The 25,185-nt window shown below is 47.2% G+C and overlaps 2 protein-coding genes across 6 annotated transcripts in view; one reads left to right on the top strand and one right to left on the bottom strand.

Moving 5' to 3' along the window:
* Positions 1-20,989, bottom strand: part of DAZAP1 (DAZ associated protein 1) — a 25,830-nt gene extending 4,841 nt beyond the window's left edge. Inside the window, exons 1-11 of one of the 5 annotated variants that reach the window (XM_066984113.1) lie at positions 20,824-20,989; positions 15,470-15,510; positions 14,864-15,030; positions 14,474-14,539; positions 13,744-13,854; positions 11,340-11,388; positions 6,753-6,835; positions 3,213-3,366; positions 1,703-1,732; positions 1,146-1,286; positions 105-287 (exon numbers count right to left, since the gene is read on the bottom strand). In XM_066984113.1, the coding sequence (XP_066840214.1) occupies positions 105-287; positions 1,146-1,286; positions 1,703-1,732; positions 3,213-3,366; positions 6,753-6,835; positions 11,340-11,388; positions 13,744-13,854; positions 14,474-14,539; positions 14,864-15,030; positions 15,470-15,510; positions 20,824-20,855 (1,057 nt within the window). In that variant the 5' untranslated portion in view covers positions 20,856-20,989. Of the gene's footprint in view, positions 1-104; positions 288-1,145; positions 1,287-1,702; positions 1,733-3,212; positions 3,367-6,752; positions 6,836-11,339; positions 11,389-13,743; positions 13,855-14,473; positions 14,540-14,863; positions 15,031-15,469; positions 15,511-20,823 lie in introns of those variants that run through there. The other 4 variants (XM_066984114.1, XM_066984112.1, XM_066984111.1 and 1 more) reach the window with 4 other exon arrangements.
* Positions 20,259-25,185, top strand: GAMT (guanidinoacetate N-methyltransferase). The gene is made up of 7 exons (XM_066984115.1): positions 20,259-20,391; positions 22,681-22,868; positions 23,317-23,462; positions 23,818-23,881; positions 24,047-24,114; positions 24,193-24,303; positions 24,586-25,185. Exons 2-7 carry the CDS (start codon positions 22,685-22,687, stop codon positions 24,724-24,726), a joined length of 714 nt encoding a protein of 237 aa, XP_066840216.1. The 5' UTR covers positions 20,259-20,391; positions 22,681-22,684; the 3' UTR covers positions 24,727-25,185.

Below are 25,185 nucleotides of genomic sequence, written 5' to 3'. Positions count from 1 at the left end.
TGTTAGCAAACAGCTTCTGAACACTGACTTTGCACCCAAGTAGAAAAGCAAAGCAGGACGGGAAGAAGGATCAAGCTGAGTTTATTTTACATGCAGTTACTTACCAAATTGACTGTAAGGGAATTCTGGCTGAGCAGTTGGGGGTTTGCTCATGTCCTGAGTTGCCTGAGATGGTGGTGGTGGTGGTGGAAAAGCTAGTGGTGCTGCCCCCGGAGTGGCAGGTGGAGGGGGTACTCCAGGTGGGGCAAACTGGTCAGGTGGAGGAGGAGGAGCACCATAACCAAAACCTGAAACACAAGCAAAGTGCAATGTATGTGAAGACACAGGTCAACACCTCCCTGAATTCTTGCTTGGATTTAGTACAATGCACTTTTTTTTTTCAGTAACAGACTTGCAAGTATTTAAGTCAAAATGTTTTCTACTTGTAGCTGGCACACAGTAAAAACAACTTACATTGTAACACAGAAAATCTCACCCCAAAGGAAGATGGCAGCCACATCAGCAACCAACAAAGAGAATGTGTGATGGAGTAGGACTAGGCAGCAAGTTCTTTGTTTGTGCACGACCCGATGTGAGAAGGAAGCCATGTTACCACATTCAAGATCTTGGGGGTGGGGGGAGAAGGTGCGAAGGTATCTCAAGCAAATGGTTTCTTCTTTGGAGAAGAACCAACTCTGGGTCACTGCGTGGCATTTCCTACCTTTTTTAAAGCAAGTTTGTGACTAGACTTTTCAAAAGGCGGCCCGAGGGCGTAGATGTTCAAATCCTATTTACATTTCCAATGCCACTTGTGACCTTAATTCCTTAAGCTTCTCGAAAAATCCCAGCCTGCGTCTAGCCCAGGTCACCGTGCAATAATCTCTTAAGTTTTCTCACAGATGTCATAATAGAGGTACACAATGAAACTAGATTTGTTTAGCAACAGATATTTAAACTAGAGAACAGGCTATTACAGCACCCAAGAGAAAGCAACCCAGCTACCTGACAAAAATAGTTGATGACAACTCAGAATATACAATCTCGGCAGAGCATTTAAGGATGGATTTAAAAAGCGTAGGGGAAGCTCCAAGTCCAGAGAAAGATGAGCAGAAGCCAAACACTGAATTTGGTGATGGATTGCACTCAGACTCCCGAACGTCACTTACTAAATGGTGGAGGGGTGCCATAGCCCTGTGGAAATCCTTGCGGAGGTGGGAATCCCCCAGGAGGCGTAGAGACTATGTATGAGGTAAATGGTGGTGGCGGTGGAGGAGCTCCTCTGCCTGGAGGAGGTGGTCCGTATCCACCTAGAAAATTAACAGAAACAAAGAACTGAAGTGGCTCAGTAACGCAAAGTCTGCGTTCTCTAGGTGGGGTAGAGCTGTTTCCTCAATTTCAGATGCAGCCTCAGCCTTCTTTGAATTCTTACTTTGGGAAATACTTGTCCTCCAAGTATCCCTGCAGTAAATTGCATTTGAGAACGTAATTCCTTGATACCGCATTAGTGGAGTTGGCAGCACCGGGATGCATGTCAGCTCCCTTAACGGATTTGTTAACAACGCACTGTCGTCTTCATTCTTTAAGGACAAATTCAATCAAGCTTTTAAACATACAGGCTGTTAAACACTACAGAAATCCACAAATCACTGTGGATTCTTAAAGAAATTACAACCCCACTCAGCAGGATTTTTCTATTAAAATCAGTCCCATATAACGTACTTACCAATCGCCTGTCCAGCTGGCACCCACATCCCTAAAACAAAGCAAAAAAAGCAAGTTATACACTTATTGAAGCTGTTTACTATGAAACAGGAATGATTTAGAGAAAGTTTATCTTGATTTAGGCTCTGGAATAGACTAGATATCCTCCCAGTGTCCCTTACATTTCTTATGGTCAAAGAATTTTTTTTTTATGATCCAAGAAGTCTTAAAAGACTCTGAATTATTCAGCAAATAATGCAGAAACATGCAGCAGTCCTCAAACTGAAGTCAGATGGAGTGCTCAAAAACTGAGCACACCCAGCCAAGAAACTGCATTAGTATAAAAACCACCGACATACTGAGAATCACAGCAGACTACACATCCAAGGTATTTTAATACATTATCAGGTTTATCCTATTTATTTTTGAAGTTTTTCAACCATAAAAACATCTTCCGCGTTCGTTGCAGCATTAAGATAGAAAGATAAATGCATTTATGCTTTACACTAATCTTTCCAGTAGATCAGCTATCATTTTCTGTACAAATAACCACACTGAAAATAATCTCGTTTCTCAATTTGTGCAGTTGCAGATTAGCACATCTGTGCAGAATGTCAAAGCCTCAGCTGCAGCTTTCAAGTTAATAAGCACCATGGGGAAACAAGCAATCCCTCCGCTGAGGTATCATCTATTGTAGCAAGAGATGAAGCACTGACACTCCCTCTAGCCCCCCAGGTGAAAATTTCTCATATCGGAGCAAGCAAGTTCTGTTCTGTCAAATGCAACTCAATTATGCCACTGTATTTCTCCATAAGTTATCAAAACTGTCTTTGGATGAACTCAGCATATTTATCCCATCTTTAAAATCTGGTGGGGTTAGAGCCATCAAAACCAAAACACACGGCTGCTCCTTTCAGCCCTTAAGGGTTCAAGCTAAATCAAGACCATTATAAGCAGTAAGTGCTCCCCTGCACCACTGCTGGCCCCATAGCTGCTTGTTATTTTTCCAGGCTACATTAAGCAATAAAATCCAGAGACAAGACCATCTGTTTTTCTCTCATCCCTTGCAAATTTTACTTATAACTTCCTCTGAAACTGCCTCATCCTTGAAAATGCCTATTTTAACAACATTTTTCATTCGGGTCTCGAGCAGGTCACACTCCCACAGCTGGAGTCCCAACTTGAGCTTTCTCAGCACCTTCTCCACATTACCAAAAACCACGCTCGTTCTATCCAGGGAGAGGCAGAGCCAAACAGAAGAGGCCAAGCACCGTCTAGAATGCACGCGAGGCTCAGCACAACCCACTGACCTCTGCCCTATGCAGCAGCGTGTTTGGGGAAAAGGAGATGAAGGACTGCTCTCAGAAGACTTGGGAAGGACTGATGCAGTTTTAGTTCTGCTATCGACAATCCAGCACGGAGATAGTGTTGATGAACCTGCAAATTCTGCCATGTGCCAGTCTTACCAAGTTATCGGCAAGCTTTAAGGACAAGACTCGCTCGCGACAGCGATAAGACATCCAGCGAAGTACCTTGAGGGCCGTAGCCTTGCTGCCAGGTAGGAGGGGGCTGACCCGCCCAGCCATTGGCAGCGCTCGGCATGATCCTGCTTCCCCACTGACTGGCACCGGGCGGCCCTGGAGTTTGGCTTTTGCTATCCCGAGGTTCCGCGCGTTTCACCTCCACCTAAACAAACAGAGTCGCCATTTAGGAGAGATGGTGCAGGTCAATCTACCCCCCTTCCCTTCACACACACCCTTAATTAACACTTAAGACTACACTTAGCATCTTATGACTTATGTCTAAGTACTTAATTATTAAACTTAAGGCCGGTAATTTAAAATGTTTCTCAGGTACAGTATGTGTGATGGTAAGACGTTACAAGTCCAGCTATTGAGGTATTTCAAGCAAAACACATCCTACAAATCATTTATGTTTTATCATAGTACAATATTCATTTGCTTTAATCTTAAAACAGCAGTACCCTCTTACAACAACTCTTCACTTAAAAAAAAGCGTAATCTTTTAAATTGTTCATAGACTATTTTAATACTTAAGACAGGAGTTACAAAGACGGTATTTTCAGAAAAAAATCGAGTAAAGAGTACACTCTGAAAAAGGGTACTAATGCTTTAACCATTCCAAGCGTTTGGGGTTCATTTGAAAGTTACAGTTTAAACCCACCCCATCTAACTGCAATTTCAGCTCGGCTCATACCTGAGAAACACACGTACGTTTGTTTTGTTTTTTGTTTGCTTGTTTGTTTGTTTTTTAAACTTAGAATTTATTTAAATGTCTAATGGAAGATAAAGACTTACCTTCCCCAGGCTAACGCTTAAAGAATCTCAATTAACTCAAACAATGTCAGAGGGAATGGATGTGATAAGAGAATCTTACATTACATCTAACAAAAAAGTAAACAAACATGCAAGTAATAAAAATGGACAGTTGAGTCAATAAGAAGCAAATCTTCATACTGTGTTAAGTCAGTGACAAAAGCCCTCCTGTTTTTAAAATTAGTAAGCCACAGCGCTTAACTTATTTTATTCAAAGATAAAATGTCCTAGTGTTCCAAGCCATCGAATAAGTGCATTTGACCTACTTAAAATAAGCTGCACATTCAATATAAACCTCTCAAAAAAAAAAATCCAGTTTCTGATTTAATGAAACACTCTCAGCACTCATGCATGCTGAATTAAAGCCTTTTTTATTTTATGATTAATTTTAATGGGTGCCAGAGTACAAAGAAAATAAATCGCAATCATCAATGGGCCTGAGCAGTATGGAAAATAAAGTATTCAGAATTCTTCCTGCCATGTCTTAAAAACCATTCATGTCAGAGAACAAACAGGAAATAGGCACAAGGCAAGGACAAAGCCCCCCACCCCCAGCCCACTGCAGATGCCCCAAGGACATTATACATGACAGTAACCAAATCTCTGTCAGCTGAAGGCCCTTCCAGAGAGGAACCAAGGGAGTTTTTCAAAGGACTCAAATTAATGAGTCTTAACACATTTGCCCTTGAGGGAATTCGGTTATTGCTTACAAAAGCAGAGTCCTTCTTGCAATTTTAATTTTTTTTTCCCTTTCAACAACATATGGATTCATTTCAGCAATACCTTTTTAATTACCAGAAAGAGAGAGATACCATTTTTAAAGCAGGCATTATTAGTCAATGAAGGGAGCGGAGTGTTCTGGTGCTCGTTTCTCTGTGTGGAAGAATTCCATTAATTTTTCAGTGCGCATTTACAAGCAGCAAACTGCCAAAGTGAGGGCTGAAAAATGCTCGTGCAACATTCTCAACAACCAAGTTAAAATTCTGCACCTGCCTCAAGCCCAGTTTACACCAGTAAATGAGGCAGCTCCACCGGTTGTATCTGAAGAAATGCTGCAGATTTCTGCCTTTTATGTCATTGAAAGGGGAAAAAAAAAAAGAAAAAGATTTCATTTTCATACTGAAATTGTTTGAGAAACAAGGGAGAACTCTGAATTAGCACTGACAATATTCCGCAAGCTGGCAGCACAAGAGGTGACATTTTGAAGGCTCACACAGGGTTCTCCATTCTTTCCCAGACCCATTACAGCAGATGAACCACCCTTTGTTCATGATTATATTTAGCACGCGCTGCTTTGTGATACGACCTCTCGTTGAAGTGGTTCGGGTGAGTTTAAGGCAACTTCAAGAAAAGATCAGAGGCTGGATGCAGGACACAGATTCATACACATACCGACGTAAATAAATTTAGGGCTGTCAGTGCCTTTGCTCACAAATGGGAGTGCTCAACTGCTCACAGGAGGAAAATACTAGTAATCAAGCACACTAACGTTCTTGATTACACAAACACATTTCTTCATTTGCTGCATTTCCATTAATTAGGAAATCAACCCACCCCTCAACCCCAAAACAAGTTCACAGGAATAAAAAGCATTCTGTACTGCCTAATTAACCAAACAAAATTCCACTGATTTGCAAGAATATAGCCCCTGCTAGCTAGGTAAATGTTTATAAAATCTCGGGCTATAGAAAGACTTTAAAAGACAATGCAAAATTTTAAAATGCAATAACTTAAGGTGACAGTATTCTCGGGTTTCCTTGAAATATATTCACTCTGAGGTTGGCAGTTCTAAGGTTTACTTTAAAAACTGCGGATAGAGAGAAAAGCTGCAAGGACTTAATTTTACCAGAATTTCCTGTGGTTAATTTTCCTTTCAGAAGTTATGATTTTCCCTGTCTAAAACTGGGGTGTCCTGAACAATTTTCTCTGCTTTTCATTTTTTCCACAGGTACAAGCATGTTCCTTGCTGAGTAACATCAAAGCGAGCATAAAAAATTCCTCCCTATCAAACATCCACTTGCTGACAACACAGTATGAAGATGAAACAACCAGAGGTCACTTAACTGCATTGTGGTTAAATACTATATAGAGTACGTGGGTTTGTATCAAAGTTTCACAGTAAGTGACCCAATTTTTTAAAAAACCAATCCTTCATGATGTTTTTTTTGTTTTGTTTTGTCTCTTTTCGTTTAAGGTTATACAAAGCAGATTTTCTCACACCATCTAAAATTTGAGTATCAAATACACATCTGAAGGAGTGGTATCTTAAACCAAGCCTTGAACAACTCAGATTTCATTGGGATTCTCGTTCTCAAACGGCTGGAAACACCTACCTTCTACCCTTGCACCTAGGAAAGCAGTGCTCAGAAGATGGGCAGTTGCCATCGATTCCACCCAACATAAGCCCCATTCAGCCAGAGCAACCCCCCAGGTCTGTAGCACAAGGCCTTACCCAAAATAAAAATAAAAAATAACAAGAAAACAACCCGCAGCCTAAGTTCTCAGGCTTTCAGGATCTACGTCTCTTCTATGGGCTAAGACCCACGCTAACTGCCTCTCTCACCCCTTTAAGCAAACTCAGAAGACTTTCCCCACCTTCATGGATAAAGCCTTGAATTTGGACTTGCACGCTCTCCCACCTAGCTGGATCGGTACCTAGGTTTGTTCACCAGTGAAATTGCTAGTTGCCCAAGACTTGGTTCTTTCTTAAGGTAAAATAAAACTACAACTACACACTTTTTTGCCCATGATGTCGTGAAAATGCATGTTGACAGCCTGGTCCACTGATTGTTCGTCCTCGAAAGTAATAAATCCAAAACCTAGCCAACGACGAAGAGTGAATCAAGGTAGCAGGGTGTTGTGACACAAAACAGGATGATGAACAGTATTAGGGGCGGACCAAGGGTTCAAGCAGGGGTTTCAGATAACCAAGACTTGTGTTAAATTTTCAACAACAAAAAAAAAATCAGTCTGAGAAAATTGCAATGGATACTTCCCCGTACTTAGGCAATTAATGCCTCATCTTGGTTTCACACATGCAACCTACAAACTGAACAAGTTAACGATTTTATTTTTTTTTAATTTGATTCCTATCCTACCTACCAGGAAATGGAAAAAAGTGCTAGCATAATCAGAACTGTGCCACATGATCAAATCAAAATACTTGTGGGACAGCAAATTAGAAGTAAAGAAGCTTGCCTGCTCCTATCTTTGATTTAAGCTAGGATCCCAAAGAAAAACTGTTCTGTCCCTACGCCCCCAAGCTGCAAAGCAACTTCCTCCCGTCCCTTACCCCACTCTTCCAGTTCGGGAATATTTTCCGTGGAAAATAAGAACATTGTCTTTGAAATGTAGCTGTTAAAGCATGAAAAAATTTTACCACTCCATGGATGAATGAGAAGCTTCAGAAACTAACAACCTAGATCAGAGGTTCTCAAGTTTTTCACGCCTTGGAGAAAGCGCTTAATAGACGATCCTTGTTCCAAACCCGGCATCCCCTGACGACCGAAGCAGGGCTGCTTATACAGCGTCACACTTGCTGGCGTGTCTCTATCTATTTTACTTCTTGCGTTTCCTGCTGCTTTTCCTGCAACACTTTTCAGCCACTCTTTTTGTTCAGGCCATCGCTACTAACTGCTCGAGATCCCCAAGGGTGCCTCACGCCCTTTTATCTGACCGCAGCCCTTGATGTTGGCAGCTCAGCTGAGTCCAGCAGCTATTTAAAAGGCCATGTGGGACAGGGGGTGGGGTGGGGGTCTCACGCCTGTAGCAGACGCTGGACGAGAGGCAAAGCCCCAGGTTCTAAATCGCTTCTGGAGGTCACACTTTGAGAACCACTGCACTTAGGTTGTAGCTGCTGATACTGCCGAGAGAGTGGCAAAATAGTGGTTAATCTCACAGAACACGGAGGCTGGTTCATGCCATCAACCACTTGTTGCTGGTGTAACAACCGAATCCCAGGAAAGGTAAGAACACATGCAGTACATAAGTGGTGCCATTCTTTAGATTAGCTAAGGGTAGAGCAATAAAATTAGAAAGAAAAACGAGGTGCGGCATCAAAAGCATATGGAACATGGATGCATTTCTGCTTTTCTGAAACCCAAGATTTCCCCCTTGGTTTGCATTTTGCTTTGCAGCTAGTGCTGACAGCAGCCATATATTGCTCTAAAGCGTTAAACAGAAATACAGTATCTATAACAGTTAGTGTCTCTCTAAGCTTATCCAACTGGGTTGGGTAAGCCCAAAGAGGCCTATTGTAGAGAAAGTTTATATATAAAAAAATACACAAAGATACAGGCCAAAATAGATTCCAGCAGGTCAAATTCTGCTGTCAGCAACAAGAGCAAAAGACATCACTAAAATAAAATTAAAATAAAAAAGGAAAAAACTTAGCATTTCCCACACACAAGAGACTGGCAGTATAAACGAAGTTTTGTTGACCTGTGATGAAAGCAGCCTCAAAATTGAGAGCAGCATTTCATCACAATATATTTGTCTGAGGTTAAAATCTGCGCATTAGAGCCAAAAGAAAATTATTTGTATTTAAATCACACATTTAGTATTACTGCCTTTATCTAAAAAGGCACGAGAAAGGAAAAGGATGGATACAGTCTACATATGCAGGCTGCTCACTTGATTCTGAGAAGGCTGAAGGAGGGGAATAGGCTGCGATATGGGGATGTGGTTTGTTGGAGGGGAAGAAGGAAGGAAGAATAAGAGGTCATTGAGGAAGCCAGTAAAGAGAAAAAGCATTCAAAAGGGCCAAACGCTACAAGATAAGGAACAGTGAAGAAATCAGAATACAATACACAGTGAAATTCCAAGAACGTGAAATTTTAAAGACAGCAGAAGTGACAAAGCCTATCATCAAGCAGCTTTATTTTTCAGAAGACAGCACTTTATTGAAGGCTAGAGAAACTCAATGCCTTTAGCAGGAACCCAAGTGGACTACCAAACAGAGCTACGAGGCTGGTCTGCAGCCAAGGGAAAGAGAACACAGCAAGAACCTGTAAATTACTTCCCAGTGGTCGGTTCAGCAGAGAATAGAAAGGATGACAAGCAGGGACTGCAACAAAGCCACTATTTCACTTAAAATGTAACGAGGCTGGCTGTGCTTGGGACTCCGGCAAGAATTCTGATGAAAGCAGTGCTTGCAGAAGAGCTAACCACGAGTAGCTAGGGGCGGCAAGTAAACAAAGGCGACTTGGATGCTTTGAGACAGGCAGGCAGCTCCTCGAGGGTATCACGGTAGTTCTGACACTGAGAACCTGGTTCCCAGCGTTCTTGCAAGAAGCTGAGGGTAGAGGAATGCTACTGGGATTAGTAACGGGTAATTTGTCCTTCCTTCTACCGGCAAACTGGTGAAATAACGTGCAGGAAGGGATCTGTTCAGAACGCAGGGATGGTAAAAGAAGAAAATGGAAATGGAAGAAGGCAAAACTGACAATGATACAAGTAGAAGATGGTAGCGAAGTGGGCTTTTAAAATTTATAAAGATAGAGGAATTCAGGTATCATGTTAAAGGGACAAGCAGGGACTGAACAGCACTGTACAACAGAATACAGATCAGAAAGAAAGCGGGAGAAAATGTGTTCTGGGATGCACGACCAGGAGCACCAGATACAAAGGAGCAATTTTTCCTAGCACACCCCGAGGGATTAACAAGGCCATTTTTGGAGATGACAGTTAGTTACACTACATAAAAGGAATCTAATGGAACAAAAATGAAAGCCAGAGCAACAGGATTCAAGAACGCTGTTTAAGAAGTCAGACAAATAAAGGAGAAAGTATTCTGCAGTACATCTGCACACTGGATGGAGACAGATACGTTTTCAAACCTGAGCACATCTGTCATTTCTGCTTCAAGCTACCGAGTCGTAAGTGGACCAGAAGCCTTCTATTAATTTTTTTTAGTATAGCTCTAAGCAGAGAAGCCATTAATTCAGACCAGGATTAATCCAGAGCAGGCATGATGTTTTAGTACCTTTTGCTCAGACGCTGTAAGGCTGGGATAAATATCACAAAGATATAGATGATACAGTAGTTACTGGAATAATTCAAAAACTTCAACCACAAATTATACTCATTTGCCCTTATCGTGCTCTCCACTGCTTCCTCTATTTGAAATTAGATGCTCTAAAGCATTTAAATGGATGAATTTATGTTCTGCTTAAATAGAAGACATCTGTTGAAAGAAGATTAAGATAGCTAAGGCAAGAAAACAAAACAAAAAAAAAAACAAATATATTGAAACTTCGTTTACACTCCAATAAAAGACAAAGCCCGTCCCTCCTCTGACTGTGGAACTGGCCTGTACCTCTGTGATAAATTATCACCTAGAGAGAAGAAATCTAAAGAGATATCGTTAATCACAGTCAAACAATTCACAGAGAGAAAAGGAAAAAAAAAGAACTTACTTAACATTACCATACTTTACTATGAAACACTTAAATATGCCACTAAGGATGTATGTCTAAATTAAAAATAAAACTAAGACTTAACAGCTTAATAAATATGAAGTGAAGAATATATTTCTTAATAATGAGTCAGAGGAGAAATGAGAGTTCAGATGGCAAACTATTCTCTAGCATGTAGAACATGCTACTAGGTGGTAAGTGCAACTAAGCTTCACTTATTTAAAATATTGCCTCTTAATAGTCAAAACAGATGAGAGATGCAATGGAAGGTGGATGGCATGAAGCTTGCTTCATATTTTGACCAAAGGTTACCAACTCGATTAAAACAGTCCAGAGAGACTGTGTTTTTTTTTTTTCCATTAAAAAAAGCAGTCTAGCATATAGGCAGTATATATCCCAATCAAAATATATATTTTTTGAAATCATTTTATGTAGTTTAAGAACTGCTTTTCTCGGATTTTAAGTGAAGCCATTTAACCAAAACAAAAAGCATGTAATGGATGGATTCTGTCCTAATCCCATGTTCAGAAGTACTCTGAACTAGAGCACCCCCATGCAATTATAAACATCAACATACCTTTCATGTGGAACAGGAGGAAAGTCTGATGATATTTTTCCCTACTGTACCTTAAACCACAGGAGTGGCTCAAGAATCAAATTTCATTCAAATAAAAACTAGCAAAAAACCAAAAATGAACATGAAACATCTGACTTTAAATGCACAGATACCAACTAAAGCTGTAGATGAAGAGTCTACACTTAACGTGATATTTGCCAGCGAATTATTCTTTTTCCTGAGGCAACACAGAAAAAAAAAATCTACCTTTTCTGATGGTGTGAAATAGTTTGCCATCTGACTATAGGAGAGTATGAAGAAATTTCAAGGACAAACTAGATCAGCCTTTACCTCGGGGCCTCTGTTTCTCTGCGTCATAGATCATTACAACTTCAGTGACCTGGAAGAGAGAAGGGAAATTCTACTAACTGTGCTACCAGGGGAGCGTTATAAACAGTTACCACAGGCTGGTTTCCCGCACTCTATCCACAAAGCACAATTAAATGCTTGATGTAGCCATCAATACCGGTCTGTCCTAGCACAGTGCAAACAAATTGGGAATACTGCTCTTTATGGGAGTCTAAGAAAAGCCTGAATTCATCTGTTCCAAAAAACTGCCTCATTTTGGCTTTTTAAGGTCTCATCACACTTAAGATTTTAATGTAGCGTTAAGGTTGCTCCACTGTTTATACTCACATTATAGCCTATAAAAACTCTAAAGGTCTCTGGTTCTCGACACACTGTTCATCAGTGTGGCTTCCTGAGACTACTTTTTCAATTCTTAAACATTTTCACTCTCAATACGAAAGGCACCTTTAACTGCATTACAAATTTGCACAGTTTCTCTGAATTTCTTGCATGTCAGCGTGGTGCAGTATCAGCTATAAACTCATGCTTCAAATAGCATTACAAAAACACTTATGGGCGATCTGTATCGGTATGCATTTAGCTACAAAAAGAAATCAAAAAATCAACTGAAGGTCGTTCAAGAACTTTGAAGATTTTCTTCAAGCTAAGCATCAATATGAGCTATAAGTCAGAACAGAAACAGAGTTGCAACATTTATTTCAAAGGCAATATTAAAATAGCTGAAAGGAACTGCCTTAGAGGTTTTCAGATGCAGAAATAGTCACAAAGCGTAGGTGATGTCATGGAATCACAGCTCTGCCTTCAAGTCCATTTATCTTAATTTTTTTTTTTTTTTTACTATTAGCTTAAAACTTGATGCAAATTCATCTTTTACCAGCAGCTAGAAAACACACTTTTCAAGTTATTACACCATACACACTCACTCGAGTGTATCCTACGGGATGCTAACAGCTGAGATTTATCCCCACTAGGGGACTTTGCCACGTGACAGCGGCAGACTTCTTTCCACTGCTCCGTTTGGATCCCCTTCTTCACATTGGTCTTATTTCCCATCCAATTACCATGTCTAAGAAACAGTCCCTGCTTTTGCCTCATCACTCTGTGGCTACAGAACATATAAAGGAACCTCTACTTCTCCAAACGCAACTCATTAAAACTTCTATGTTGACTTCCTGATTTCTATACTGCTGTTAAAGTTCTACTACTTACTTTTCAAGGCGCTTACACTTACTGGCTGTTGCCTTCTGGTTTTGGTGGAACATAACCCTGTATCTCCCAAGCCATCCAGAGGTCAGAACTGGAAGTTTTCCTCAAGTCTGTGAGGAAGAGCCTTTAGAAATGATGCCCCACAGCTGTGGAACACGCTCCTCCACTTTTATTTATAAGTCTTTCAAACTAAAGAAAGAGTTACTAGCGATTCCCTTTTGTACTTTATTTAAAATTTGAGGTAATCATTTTTAAATAGTACCGTTGATTAACTTAGCCACTTGAGAAAGAATCAACCCATCCTTTGCTGCCGCTAAGAAATTGTATAGAAAAACAATTAGCATGATCTTCTGATTTTTTTAAACACCACTCAAAGATGGCAAGCTCGCGTCCGCTGGCACATCCTGGAATTCAGCTCAGGGAACCTTTAAATATTTCAAAATTATCTACAGCTGAGTTTAGTAATTGAGCTTAGTAATTTACCATCTTGGAAAGAGGCCACAACAGTTGGGATAAATGGGAAATTAAAACTAATTAGAAAAAAATCAGAAGATACACTCGTTTTAGTCAGAAGTTATGAACTGAATTATACACAGTCGCATAACATGAGCAGCAGTTTCTCTCTAGAATGGAAATTCCAGGGACAAGAGAACTCAGCTGATTCCAGATATTGTTTAAAAGCAACCAGTGTTAACAAGATAATGACAGGAGACTGCAAAATTCAACCAATCACTTATTCAAAGACAAGGATCTTATGCGTGAGCTCACTGAAGTGCTTCCGGTTTAAAAAAAATTTAAAAAAATCAACAACAACAAAACTATCAGTGAGCTGTAAGTTTTCAATTGAAAAGCAAGAATTATTCTAAGCCACCTAAACTCAGGAGCATTTTCTCCCTGTGCAAGAAGGGACCAGAATAATGCATAAGGCAGACTTAAACGAGAGGAGACAGAGGAAGCAAAGTAAGTTACTTATCAGAGCAATAGATTTTGACAAACAGCAAGATGCACTTCGAGATGATGAACGTTTAGTACACTATCACAAAATGCTTCAGTATGTGCCTATAGCAGTTTGTCTAAATTAACCCCAAATTTGACAGCTTGATGAAATCTGAGAAAAGGCAGTGGGGAGGGAAAGCATCTTGCAACCAACTGATAACTGCCATCATGCTGAATGACTCACCACTCCGAATTTCTTGAAGTATTCCCTGAGCTCAGTCTCGCCACAGTTATGAGGAATCCCACCAACAAAAATTTTATTTGATTTATTGTTATCGCTCCTGGATCCTTTCTGCTAAATCAAGGAGGAAAAAAAAAGAATCAGTCAGAAGGACAATGAGGTTGGCTACTTCAGTCGTTTTGTGCTTAAATATGAACAATGGTCTCTTGGAGGCTGAGGGGGAGCCGTCTCCAGGCCTGGAGTCTACTGCTCATTAAGGGGAAGCAACTGCACGCTCTCAGCTCAGAAGTTTAGCATTCAGTTAGAACCCAGCCTCTCTTCTTCAGAAGATCAGAGAACCAGGGAGTATGTTCTGAGGCCATTTACTCATTTTTTAATGAAATCATATTAGCCTGCAGGGGATGAAGTAGGCTGGAAAAAAGTATCAGTCCTGCAAGCGGGCTCCCAGACACTCCTTTCAAGACTTGAAGAACTCCACTGAAAGCACTGCAAAGAGCTTAAAAAAGCACCACACCCACAAAGCGAGTTTAACACAAACACGAAGTGTTTGCGAACAACTCCAGTGTACTTGGACTCTTACCATTAAAAAAATCTAAGTGTATTTTTCAGAAGTAAAGCTTACACTTGAGGCCTGCCTCCGCCTCCTGGTTTTAGGACATGGGAACAATCCAAGAGAACTCAATGCAACAAAACTTGGAAACCAGCTACGACACACCACGTTATCGCTCCTTACCCATCCTTCCTTTGGCCGTGTCCGTTCGGGCTGCATCCCCCTAGGTGTACATGGCTTTGGATCAATCTGGAAGAGATTCCAGCTTGGTCAGATCTCAGAGTGTGGAACGCTGGTCTAGGAAGTTACGTTTCTGGCAGCTGAACACAGCGCTGCTGAAATTCAGCTCCTCAGATAAAAGCTATCAGCAATACATTGCTTCTACAACATGACACAGATCACTGAGTTAAAGCTGTCTTACAATAAATAATTAAAACCAAAAAGCAGGCAACTTTTACATTATCCAGTATGCAATATGAAGTCAGAATTTAAAACATATATTTGAAGCAGTCTGGGGAAAACAAAAAAAACAAAAAAAAACCCACACCAGAAAATGAAACAAAGTCGACTTACATTTCGGCCATCTAACGTATGAGGTCTACTGGCCAGTACTGTTCCCACACAGTTGGGATCTTTAAATTTGACAAATCCAAATCCTCGAGACTGGTTTGTTGTTTTGTCTTTCATTATTACGCAGTCTACAACTTCTCCATACTGGGAGAAGTAGCTACGAAGAGTTTCTGTTAAAAGAAGGATATATTAAACAGAACCAGATATTAACTTTACCAGGCTGTGTTCAAAACCACGAGACAAGATAGAACGAAGCAGCTGAACAAGTTCAGACTTGAGCTAATCATCTTTTGAAAGCGATCACGCTTTATCTAAACAAAATGATTTATTTCTACTCATGCAAATGAACAGCAATATCACAGTAAGGAAACGATTTTTAAGAACTGCCGTCTTCCGAGTTGACAACAACTTCAACACAAAACAGAAAGTAAAAAAGCAAAACAGCGATTGGAACTTTCTCTACAGAAAATTTTATCTGTTAGCAGAAAAAACAGCAGAATCTCAACCAGATTTCCCTACCACGGTATTGCCTGGTAAAAAGCTAGGTGTCTGTGCATGTCTGGTTGTACACGAAGGGCTGGCCCAACGACTGTAGAATACATAGCTTACCTTGTGTTGTACTCCAGTCCAGGCCACCCACAAACAGTTTTCTGCAATGGAAGCACAGAGCAGTGTTAGGGTGCTACAGGAAAGAGGTTTCATCTTATTTACCAAAGCAGTCAGCTATTCTGAACGGCTCTGCCGGTGCTGAGGCCTCCAAAACACACGATAAAGCCAATTCTTCACCAGAAAGCCTCGATTCCTCGTGACAACCACCTTCTGCTTTGGGAAGATTCAGACAGAACTGGAGCACCCGCTTTGTGTGCCATGGGCATGAGCAGAGGTTGCACGTGTATTAGAGAATGTTTTGTTCCTTCATGTGAAGAGAAGACAGGATTATCGGAACAGCCGAAGCTTCTCTCAACTCCCCACTTCCAGGAACTTGAGAAAACGGTGTTACTTGGAGAAAGCTTTCACTAGCCAAGAGGAAAGAACAACGCAGAGAATCACCCAGGTCCGTTTACCTGCTCTTCTGGGGGCAGAAGGGGGTTCCAGCACGGAACACTTCATAGTTCACGAAAATATCTACGAAGCACCGCGGAAATTGTTTGAAAACTGATCCAAGCACATCATTAAAGTCGCACTCTACCTGCTCAACCCCTCCCCAGTCCGGGACGCCTGGCTCCCTGGCTCCCAGTTCCCTTCCCAGCTTCTCGTGGCAACAGAACCAAACAGCTGCTGCAGGGCCACGCAGCTCCGATTTAAGGATGAAAACAAAATCCCAAACTTCTGAGATAAAGCAAGCTGATGGAAGACCAGACACCGCGGTTTAGACACCTAAGTCTATTAAGCGCTTTAATCCCAGGCTAATGACCGAGAGGCGCGCAGTCCTGCATTAAGCCTTTGAAATGGAGTTCAAAGAACAAACAGCTTGAGCTCTTCCACAGCCATTTGCTACCTAACACTGAACATTACGAGGTAACTGACAACCTAAATAGGTTAAAAAAACTCTACCATACAAAAATGGACTAGCAACACAGCTGCTGCAGCCCTCTCTGAGAAGTCGGGTGTTACTTTTGCCACAATACCTGCAGTTTGCGCGTTTGGTGTTACCACCACGTGAAAAACCAACGACAGCAGTTGAAGTTATTTAATACCAACTTAAAAACACCAAGCAGTAAGTGCACCTGCCCTGCGGTACGATGTGGCCAGCTTCCACGGGCCATGTGGTCGAAGCCCAGTGGGAATCACAGCTAAAAAACTGGGGCGTTACCTGGGATTTCTGTACTTGTTCTCTAGCTGCATAACTGGGTACAAGAGAAAGGTTATGAATTTGTTCCGTGCTCGGATCAAGAAGCTTATGTCAGCCCTTGGGTTTCCTTGCTGCTGGGTTCCCGAAAAGTACAGTGCTGGTAAAAAAAAAAATAAAAAAATCCTCAAACTGCTGGTTAGAAGAAAACTCAGCCCCTCCTTTTACTTGTTACTCCTTCACTCACGTAGCAGGACGAGTCAGAATCACTTTGGTTTACCGTCATCGTCTAGTGAAGATGAAAGCAAAAGTGGAACTGCCAAGTCGAAGGTGGAAAGGAAACTCGCGAGGCAAGCACGAAGTACCAGAGCAGCAGCAGCGCAGCGATCAGTTGTGAAGCCACGTTACAATCCCTAGCTTCCAGATCTCTCCAAATGCACGAGAAGGTTGTGACTGAAACCCAAACTGAACTCCACGCTTAAAACCTGGGACTGCTCTGAATCAACCCCGTTCTCCTACAAAAGACGCCCGGACCTGCAGCACTTCGTGTCGGAGCACGCAAAGCACTCGGGGAAGTACAGCGAGAGGAGACGCGAGGCCGCCTGCTTGGCAGCTCTTTATCAACCTCAGGGTGTGACAAGACTCCCATGCAAAATATTTTACTCTGTAATTAAAGGCTAGTTGAAAACCACCACCCCAACGTTTGGCCCTTTTCAGTGAGGAGCACCGGCGTAAAACATCTCCAGTTAATAGTTCTGTGTCTGCACAGAGCCGTGCTGGGATGATTTATCCTTGGAGGGTGCCCTCTATGCCTCGGATCAATCCTCCAGGAGAGGAATCACCTCCCGCTTTTGTTTTCTACTCACCCGAGCACAGCCGCAGCTCAGGAGTGGAAAGCTGAGGTTCTCCCTTTTCCAAACATAACTAAAAAAACCCATTCTCCTAATAAAGACCCCTCCCCTCACCTCCCTTTCAGGAGCCACTAGAGCAGCAGGGAGCAGCCACTGCCCAGGCAGAGCGCTGCTGCACGGGGGTCGGGGAAGGACCCGGAGGGCCCGGCGAGGCAGGGCAGCGCATGGAAGAAACCAGCGGCCCTTCTTCACTCCGATTCATTTCTCCGTGCTACGGCATCACATCACGACCCTTATGCAGTAACAGCGAATAAAACAACGCTCTACATGTGGAGATAAGCTACGTGTGAAGATAAGCTACGTGTGAAGATAAGGGTGGCTAAATTCAGCATTAAGTGGTACCGAAAAGTCTTGCTCCATCCAGGCAAACCTGAATCCTCAGCCCCTCGTTATAGCGATGCCCCCAGCAGCAGCGCCAGCGGGACACTTCATCCACTACCAACCCTCTCTGCGAGCGGGCCTGTTTTCTACCTGCACCTTTCAGGATAAAGCTCTTTTCTCAGGGCAGGAAAAGTCCCCCCAGGCCCCCACTGGCAGAGGCACCAGCTCAGAGGAGCTTCCTCACCACCACCCAGTTTTCACAGCAGGTAACGGCCGAACGGGCCCAGCAGCCACCGCCAGGCGCAGACTTCCTGCTCGTTCCCACGGCTCCCCCTTCACCAAATTTCCTCCCCACACGTGGCACACGCACAAATCCACGTGCTCCTTCTTGGGCCATTGCATTTCTGCAAGTTCTGCAAGAAAACAACTTTTGTCTCCTGGCAGCAAAGGAAAAAACCTCATCTGACGCTTGCTCAGATCGAAGTTTTGACAATGCCCATGGCTGCGCACTGCCCACCTTTCCTCCACCAGCCACGTGTTGGGTTTGGCTTTTTTTTTTTTTTGAACTAAACTCGATAGCCTGGCATCCAAGATCAATTTATAAGAGATCGATTTGAAACACCAGCTGCACTCTGACAGAACGCCAAGCTGGCTGCGGGGAAGGAGGACTCCTCGCAGTCTCCGGCCGTTGAAACCTTCCAATTCCGTGATTAATTCCTTGTAGTCACCTCCCGTACGTTTAAACAAACAAAAAGGCCGGGTTGCCTGAGGTCAGCTGCAGCAGCTGGATGTAAATACACGGCCTCTATTTACATGCCCACTCCCGGACTGCCCCCGGCCTTTGACTCCACGACGGGTTGGTTTGGGGACACGCAGCAAACTCAGGAGTTAACTGCCCCTCGTGCCCCAAAAAGCAGGGGAACACGGCACACGAGTGGCCTGAAGCGAGAGCTGCACGACCTAACGAGGCCTCCTGCTTCAGCAGACGCAGCTCGGCCGAGAACTTTTACCCAAGTTTCACAGACCCACGTGTTCCACTCCAACTCTTTCCTGACAAAGGTTTCTTCTTCTCTCACGGAAATGTGCCTAACGCCGAAATAGCTAATTCCGGAATTAATAAAAAAGCATGAAAAGATATGTGGAAGGGCTGAAACTCAAAAAACACCCTACAAACTCCTTGCCTACGTAAAATAACGTCAGCTTGACCATCATCTACCTTTTTAGTGCAGCTCCAACGAGTTCTGGCCCGTAGGATGCAGCAATCTCAAGAGCAGCACTTTCTGTCACTGAAAACACGCCAAGTCCCAACTACAATCAATAATGTTCTTAAGCCCCTACCTACTCACACCAACATAGGGAATTATTTTGTCTTCTAAACTTAAAATCTGCCCAGGAAAGTGGTTCAATTCACAACTTCCTATCAAGTTTAAGTTGTTGCATCTCACAACAGCCTTCGGAACGGAACTTCCTTCGCACGGCTATCGGCAGCTGACCAAAACCGCGCTTTACCCTCTCATCTGAGCACTTTTGGGGAGGGAGGAGAACAGAAAATCGCCCTCTCCAATTAAGATCTAGTCCTTTCAAATCTGATTACGACTCAGCAGGATCAAAACCTAAGCAGCCTGCAACCAGGAACCACCAGGCCTGCTCAGGACGGGCGCTGATGATCCTCCAGCGGGGGCTCGCAGCCTGCGCTCACCTACGAGTCTCGGACACCGGCACGCACACGTTTGCCTGCGGTGCCTCCTGTAAGACACCAGGTAGCGTCTTAAGGGCCAGGATCCAAAAAAAAAAAAAAAAAAAAAAAAAGCACTTTTGGGGCTAAACCTACATATTTAAACACACCTCGTGCAGTGCGTGCTGTTCGTGTGATATTCAAGGCAGTTTTCTTGCTCCTCATGTTTTTAAGGCCATACAAACGAAGAACACACGCGGTAAAAAAGCACCCCGTGCCAATTCGTTTGTAGTGAAAGCTGAGCAGCCCACAGGGCTTTTTTCATCCTCTTTTTGCTGTTTCCCACTCTAACTCGTGAAGTCTACAGGCTTTTATTTAAATAGGTTAATCTTTTTGCCGCTTCCCATCCTAACACGCAGAGTCTACAGGCTCTTCATTTAAATATTTAGATGTTGGGTGTTGGTTTTTTTTTTTCTGCTGTTCCCTGTTCTAACTTGTGGAGTCTCCAGGCTTTATTGGCTTTCGAAGATGGCACCGGGGTTGCCCCAAACGTACCTTAGGAGAACTGAGGCCCGAGACAGAGCTGATAACTGGGGCGGGAGAGCCGCCAAGCGCTCCCTTCCCGCCTGACACCCCCTGGCTGGGGAGCGAGGCTGGGCTTTGTGCTGAAACCAGAAAACTGCCTGGAAACCCACCCTGGGCCAGGGCCTCGGGACTGTGAGGAGCATTGGGGGCTTCATCATCTTCATCGTGCCCGGGAGGAAGGCTCCGGGACCCCCAGGGGAAGGCCCCAGGACCCCTGTTGTGACCGGAGCAGCCCCGGCCAGGCCGTGAGGTGAATTTTGGGGGGATTTGAGGGTTTGGGGGGTGGTTTTGGGGGCATTTTGGGGGGATTTGAGGGGTTGGGGGTGGTTTGGGGGTGGTTTGGGGGGGTTTCGAGGGGGTTTGAAGAGGGTCTGGGGGTTTTTAGGGGGTTGGGGGAGGGATTTGGGGTTTTAGAGGGGGGGATTTCGGTTTTTTCTGGGTGGGATTTGGAGGTTTCCGGGGAGCCGCGCGGTGACCTTGGGCCGCGCCACCTGCCGCCGCGGCGGGGGGGGTCACGTGACGGGGCCGGGCCCGTGCCGGTGCGCGCGGGGCCAGCATGGCGGCCGGGCCCGGTGGCGGGGCGGAGCCTCCCCCCCCCTTCCTGCCCCCCCCCCCCCCCGCGGCCTTCCCGTGAGGAGAACCGGAGCCTCCCCCCCCCCCATCTCCCCCCTCTCCCCCTCACCCGATCTCGTCGGCGCCTCCCACGCTGTTCATGGCGGCGGCTCCCGGGGGCCGCGCCCGGTTCCGGCGGTAGCTCGGCTCCTCGCTTTGCTTTTTTTTTTTATTATTATTATTATTTTTTTTTTTGCCTCTTTTCTGCTTACTTTCTTCCTTTTCTTTGCCCCCTCCCCCCCCCCCCCCAGGAGCTGCAGCAAACGGCCGCCCCCGGGCCCGGCCCCCCCCGCCCCCCCTCCTCCTCGCCGCCGCCCGCCCGCCGCGCGCTCGCGCTCCCTCAGCGCCGCCAACGGCCGCTGCGCGCGCACCTGCCCCCGCTACGGGGTCTCCGGGGCCGCGCCCAGGGAGGGGCGGGAAGGGGCGGGAGGGGGCGGGGCTCCGGGAGGAAGGGGGCGGGGCTCCGGGAGGAAGGGGGCGGGGCTCCGGGAGGAAGGGGGCGGGGCTCCGGGAGGGAGGGGCGGGGCTCCGGGGAGGGAGGGGGGAGAGCAGCGGCGGCGCGCGGGGGGCGACGGGAGGGGGCGGGTGGGGGTGGGAGGGGCGCGGAGTGGGTGGGGCCTGCGGTGGGCGGGGTTTAGGGGGAAGGGGCGGGGCTGTGGTGGCGGGAAAGGGGCGGGGCCTCGCCGCCGGGGGCGGGGCCTCGCCGCGGGAGCGCGGGTGCAAAGCGCGGGGTGCGCGCGGGGCAGGCTCGGTGCGTGGCTGCAGTGCACGGTGCGGCCCCGGTGCAAGGCCCCAGTGCACAGCACACCCTTAGTGCATGGCCCTGGTGCAGGGCCCCGGTGCAGGGCCCCAGCGCATGCTTTATTGCATGGCCCCAGTGCACAGCACAGCCCTGGTGCACGTTGCAATGCATGGCACAGCCCCATTGCAAGGCCCCAGTGCACAGCACACCCTTATTGCATGGCCCCGGTGCATGGCATAGCCCCAGTGCATGGCCCCAGTGCATGGCACTAGTGCACGGCACAGCTTCATTGCATGGCCCCAGTGCACAGCACACCCTCTCATTGCATGGGCGCGGCGCATGGTTGCAATGCACGGCACAGCCCTGATGCACATTGCAATACACAGTGTGTGGTCCCGGTGCATGGCACAGCCCCGGTGCAAGGCCCCAGTGCACAGCACACCCTCATTGCATGGCCGCGGTGCATGGTTGCAATGCACGGCACAGCCCTGATGCACATTGCAATACACAGTGCCTAACCCCTGTGCACGGCACAGCTTTATTGCATGGCCCCAGTGCACAGCACAGCCCTGGTGCACGTTGCAATGCATGGCACAGCCCCATTGCAAGGCCGCAGTGCACAGCACACCCTTATTGCATGGCCCCGGTGCATGGCACAGCCCCAGTGCATGGCCCCAGTGCATGGCACTAGTGCACGGCACAGCTTCATTGCATGGCCCCAGTGCACAGCACACCCTCATTGCATGGCCGCGGTGCATGGTTGCAATGCACGGCACAGCCCTGAGTGCACAGCACACCCTCATTGCATGGCCGCGGTGCATGCTTGCAATGCATGGCACAGCCCTGATGCACACTGCAATACACAGTGCATAACCCCTGTGCACGGCACAGCTTTATTGCACGGCCCCAGTGCACAGCACACCCTTACTGCGTGGCCCCAGTGCACGGCACAGTCCCCCATGACCCCTCCAGCCACCCGGGACCACCCAGCTGCACGTGGGCACTGCTCGCCCGGCCCCCACCGTCCCCTCCCAGCCCGATAAGGCAGCCCTTTCACCCAAAAGGGGCCCCAGCCCGCCGTGCACACTCAGCTCTTTCCCAGCCCCGGCTATTTAAAGCCGGCCGAGCGCCCAGAGCCCTCTCCCTCCCCCAGCACCGCCAAGCCCTTGGACTTTCCTCCCGCAGGACCATGAGTGCCCACCCGGCCGCGGCGCCCATCTTCGTGGATGGCGAGGACTGCCGGCAGGCCTGGCGGGGGGCGACGGCTGCCTACGACGCCCCAGACGCCCACCTGGAGATCCTGGGGAAGCCGGTGATGGAGCGCTGGGAGACCCCCTACATGCACTCGCTGGCGGCCGTGGCCGCCTCCAGGGGTAACGGGGCCCCACGGGGGCCGGTGAACGGCACAGGGAAGGGGTTGGGGGGAGATTTTTGGGTGCTCCCCGCACGGCGGTGGCACTTGTGCGCTCGTGTCAGCGGTGACACATTCCCAAAAGGGGATGGGGCGGCTTGGGGGAGGAGGAGGAGGGGGGCCCGGCCACCACCTGCCCGCATTTCTGGCACCGAGGCGGGGGGGTTGCAGCAGTTTGTGGGGGGGGGGGTTGCTTCTTTCCATTGCAGTGGGCTTGGGGGGATTTAAGGGGGGGACAAAGGAGTGTTTGGGGCCTGGGGGGCTCCAAATGAGGGGGTCCAACCCAAGCCAGGGCTGCGGGAGGGAAAGCAGAGCCCCGCAGGTGTTCTCCTCGCCCAATGTCCCCGGGGAGGCGCAGGGCCCCCCCAGCAGGGCACGGGGCCCCCCCCAGTGACCCCTCTCGTCCCCAGGCGGCCGCGTGCTGGAGGTGGGCTTCGGCATGGCCATCGCCGCCTCCAAGGTGGAGGAGTTCGACATCGAGGAGCACTGGATCGTGGAGTGCAACGAGGGCGTCTTCCGGCGGCTGGAGGAATGGGCCAGGACGCAGCCGCACAAGGTCAGGGCCATGCCGTGCTGTGCCGTGCCGTGCCATACCGTGCCTGTGCCATGCTGTACTGTAATGCTGTGCCAGACCTGTGCCATGCCGTTCCGTGCCGTACCTTGCCATAATGTGCCATGCTGTGCCATACCATGCCATGCCGTGCCATGCCATACTGTGCCGTGCCACACCGTACCATGCCGTGCCATGCCATGCCATTCCATACCGTGCCATGCTGTGCCATACAGCACTGTGCCACAGTGCTGTGCCGTGCCATACTGTGCCGTGCCATGTGCCATGCCGTGCCATACCATACCGTGCCGTGCCATGATGATGTCAGGCATGGGGCTGAGCCCTCTCCGTGTCCCCGCAGGTGGTGCCACTGAAGGGGCTGTGGGAGGACGTGGTGCCGACGCTGCCGGACGGGCACTTCGCTGGTGAGGCACCGAGGCCAGGCAGTACCTGGGGGGCACAGGCGGAGTCCCCAGGGACCCCCCGTCCCAGGGTGCGGCACACCGCTGCCTGTGGGTGCCAGGCGCTTGGGGAGCAAATTTAAATAGGGAAAAAGTTGAAAGAGCTTTATTTCCGCTTTTCCCGGGCAGGAATCCTGTACGACACCTACCCGCTGTCGGCAAAGACCTGGCACACGCATCAGTTCGCCTTCATCAAGGTACCGCGGCGGGCACAGCCCCTGGGGGGGGGTCCGGGGGGGCTGAGCCCTGCACCTCTCACCCCCGCTGCGCCGCAGGACCATGCCTTCCGCCTGCTGCAGCCCGGCGGGGTCCTCACCTACTGCAACCTCACCTCCTGGGGCGAGCTGCTGAAGACCAAGTACACCGACATCGAGAAGATGTTTGAGGTGAGCGAGCTGGGGGGGCCCCAAAGCTGCCCCCAGCCCGGGCACCTCCAGCATCCCCCTGGGGCTGTCCCGACTCGGTAGCCGCTGAGCAGCACAAACCAGGGCATTTTGTGGCCTTTAACTTGTCTGTGAGGGCTGGGAGTGCAAGGAGCGTTTAGAAGGTCCCAGCGGGGCTCCCTGCAGCCTCCCCATCCCCACGGAGCAGGAGCTGGGGCTCAGCACCGTCTCGGTGGCATCCGGAGAGCTCAAAGCTGCTCCAACCCCGCTCCTCTTCCCTCGCAGGAGACCCAGGTTCCGCACCTGGTCGAGGCCGGGTTCAAGAAGGAGAACATCAGCACCACGGTCATGGACCTCGTCCCCCCCAAGGACTGCCGGTACTACTCCTTCCACAAGATGATCACCCCCAGCGTGGTGAAGCACTGAGCGCAGCCCCGAAGCCACGGGAAGCACGAGGAGGAGGAGGAGCTGATGAAGCACCAAGGAGCGCATATATATGTGCGCTCTCCTCTCCGATCCCTCAATTCAGCAACAATTCAAGAGCTTGGCTCTGAGCATTCAGCCAAAGGGGTTGAAGCAGTCGCTTACTCTAAAATATCAATCATTTTTTTAAATCATGGGGTAGCTTTCGGCGCTCAAGCCAAATAATCTAAACAAGGCAGGAGAAATGGGGAAAACCAGGCAGTTTGAGGCAGATTTGTTAGAATTGGATTTCAACTTCTCCCGAAGCAACTTTCCAGTGAAGTTTCCTCATAGTTTTGGCTAATGTCTATTTTAATAAGTTCTGATTCTTTTGACCCCCTTGCAGTTCAATAGCGCATAAATGATGTTTCCTTTCTCTACCCAGAGGGGATAAAATCCATTAAAAGAGAATGAAATACACAA

Source organism: Anser cygnoides, chromosome 27, assembly GCF_040182565.1.
Source record: "Anser cygnoides isolate HZ-2024a breed goose chromosome 27, Taihu_goose_T2T_genome, whole genome shotgun sequence".
Classification (NCBI taxonomy): domain Eukaryota; kingdom Metazoa; phylum Chordata; class Aves; order Anseriformes; family Anatidae; genus Anser; species Anser cygnoides.
Note: the sequence above shows the minus strand (reverse complement) of the source record. Positions and strands in the feature narration are given on the sequence as shown.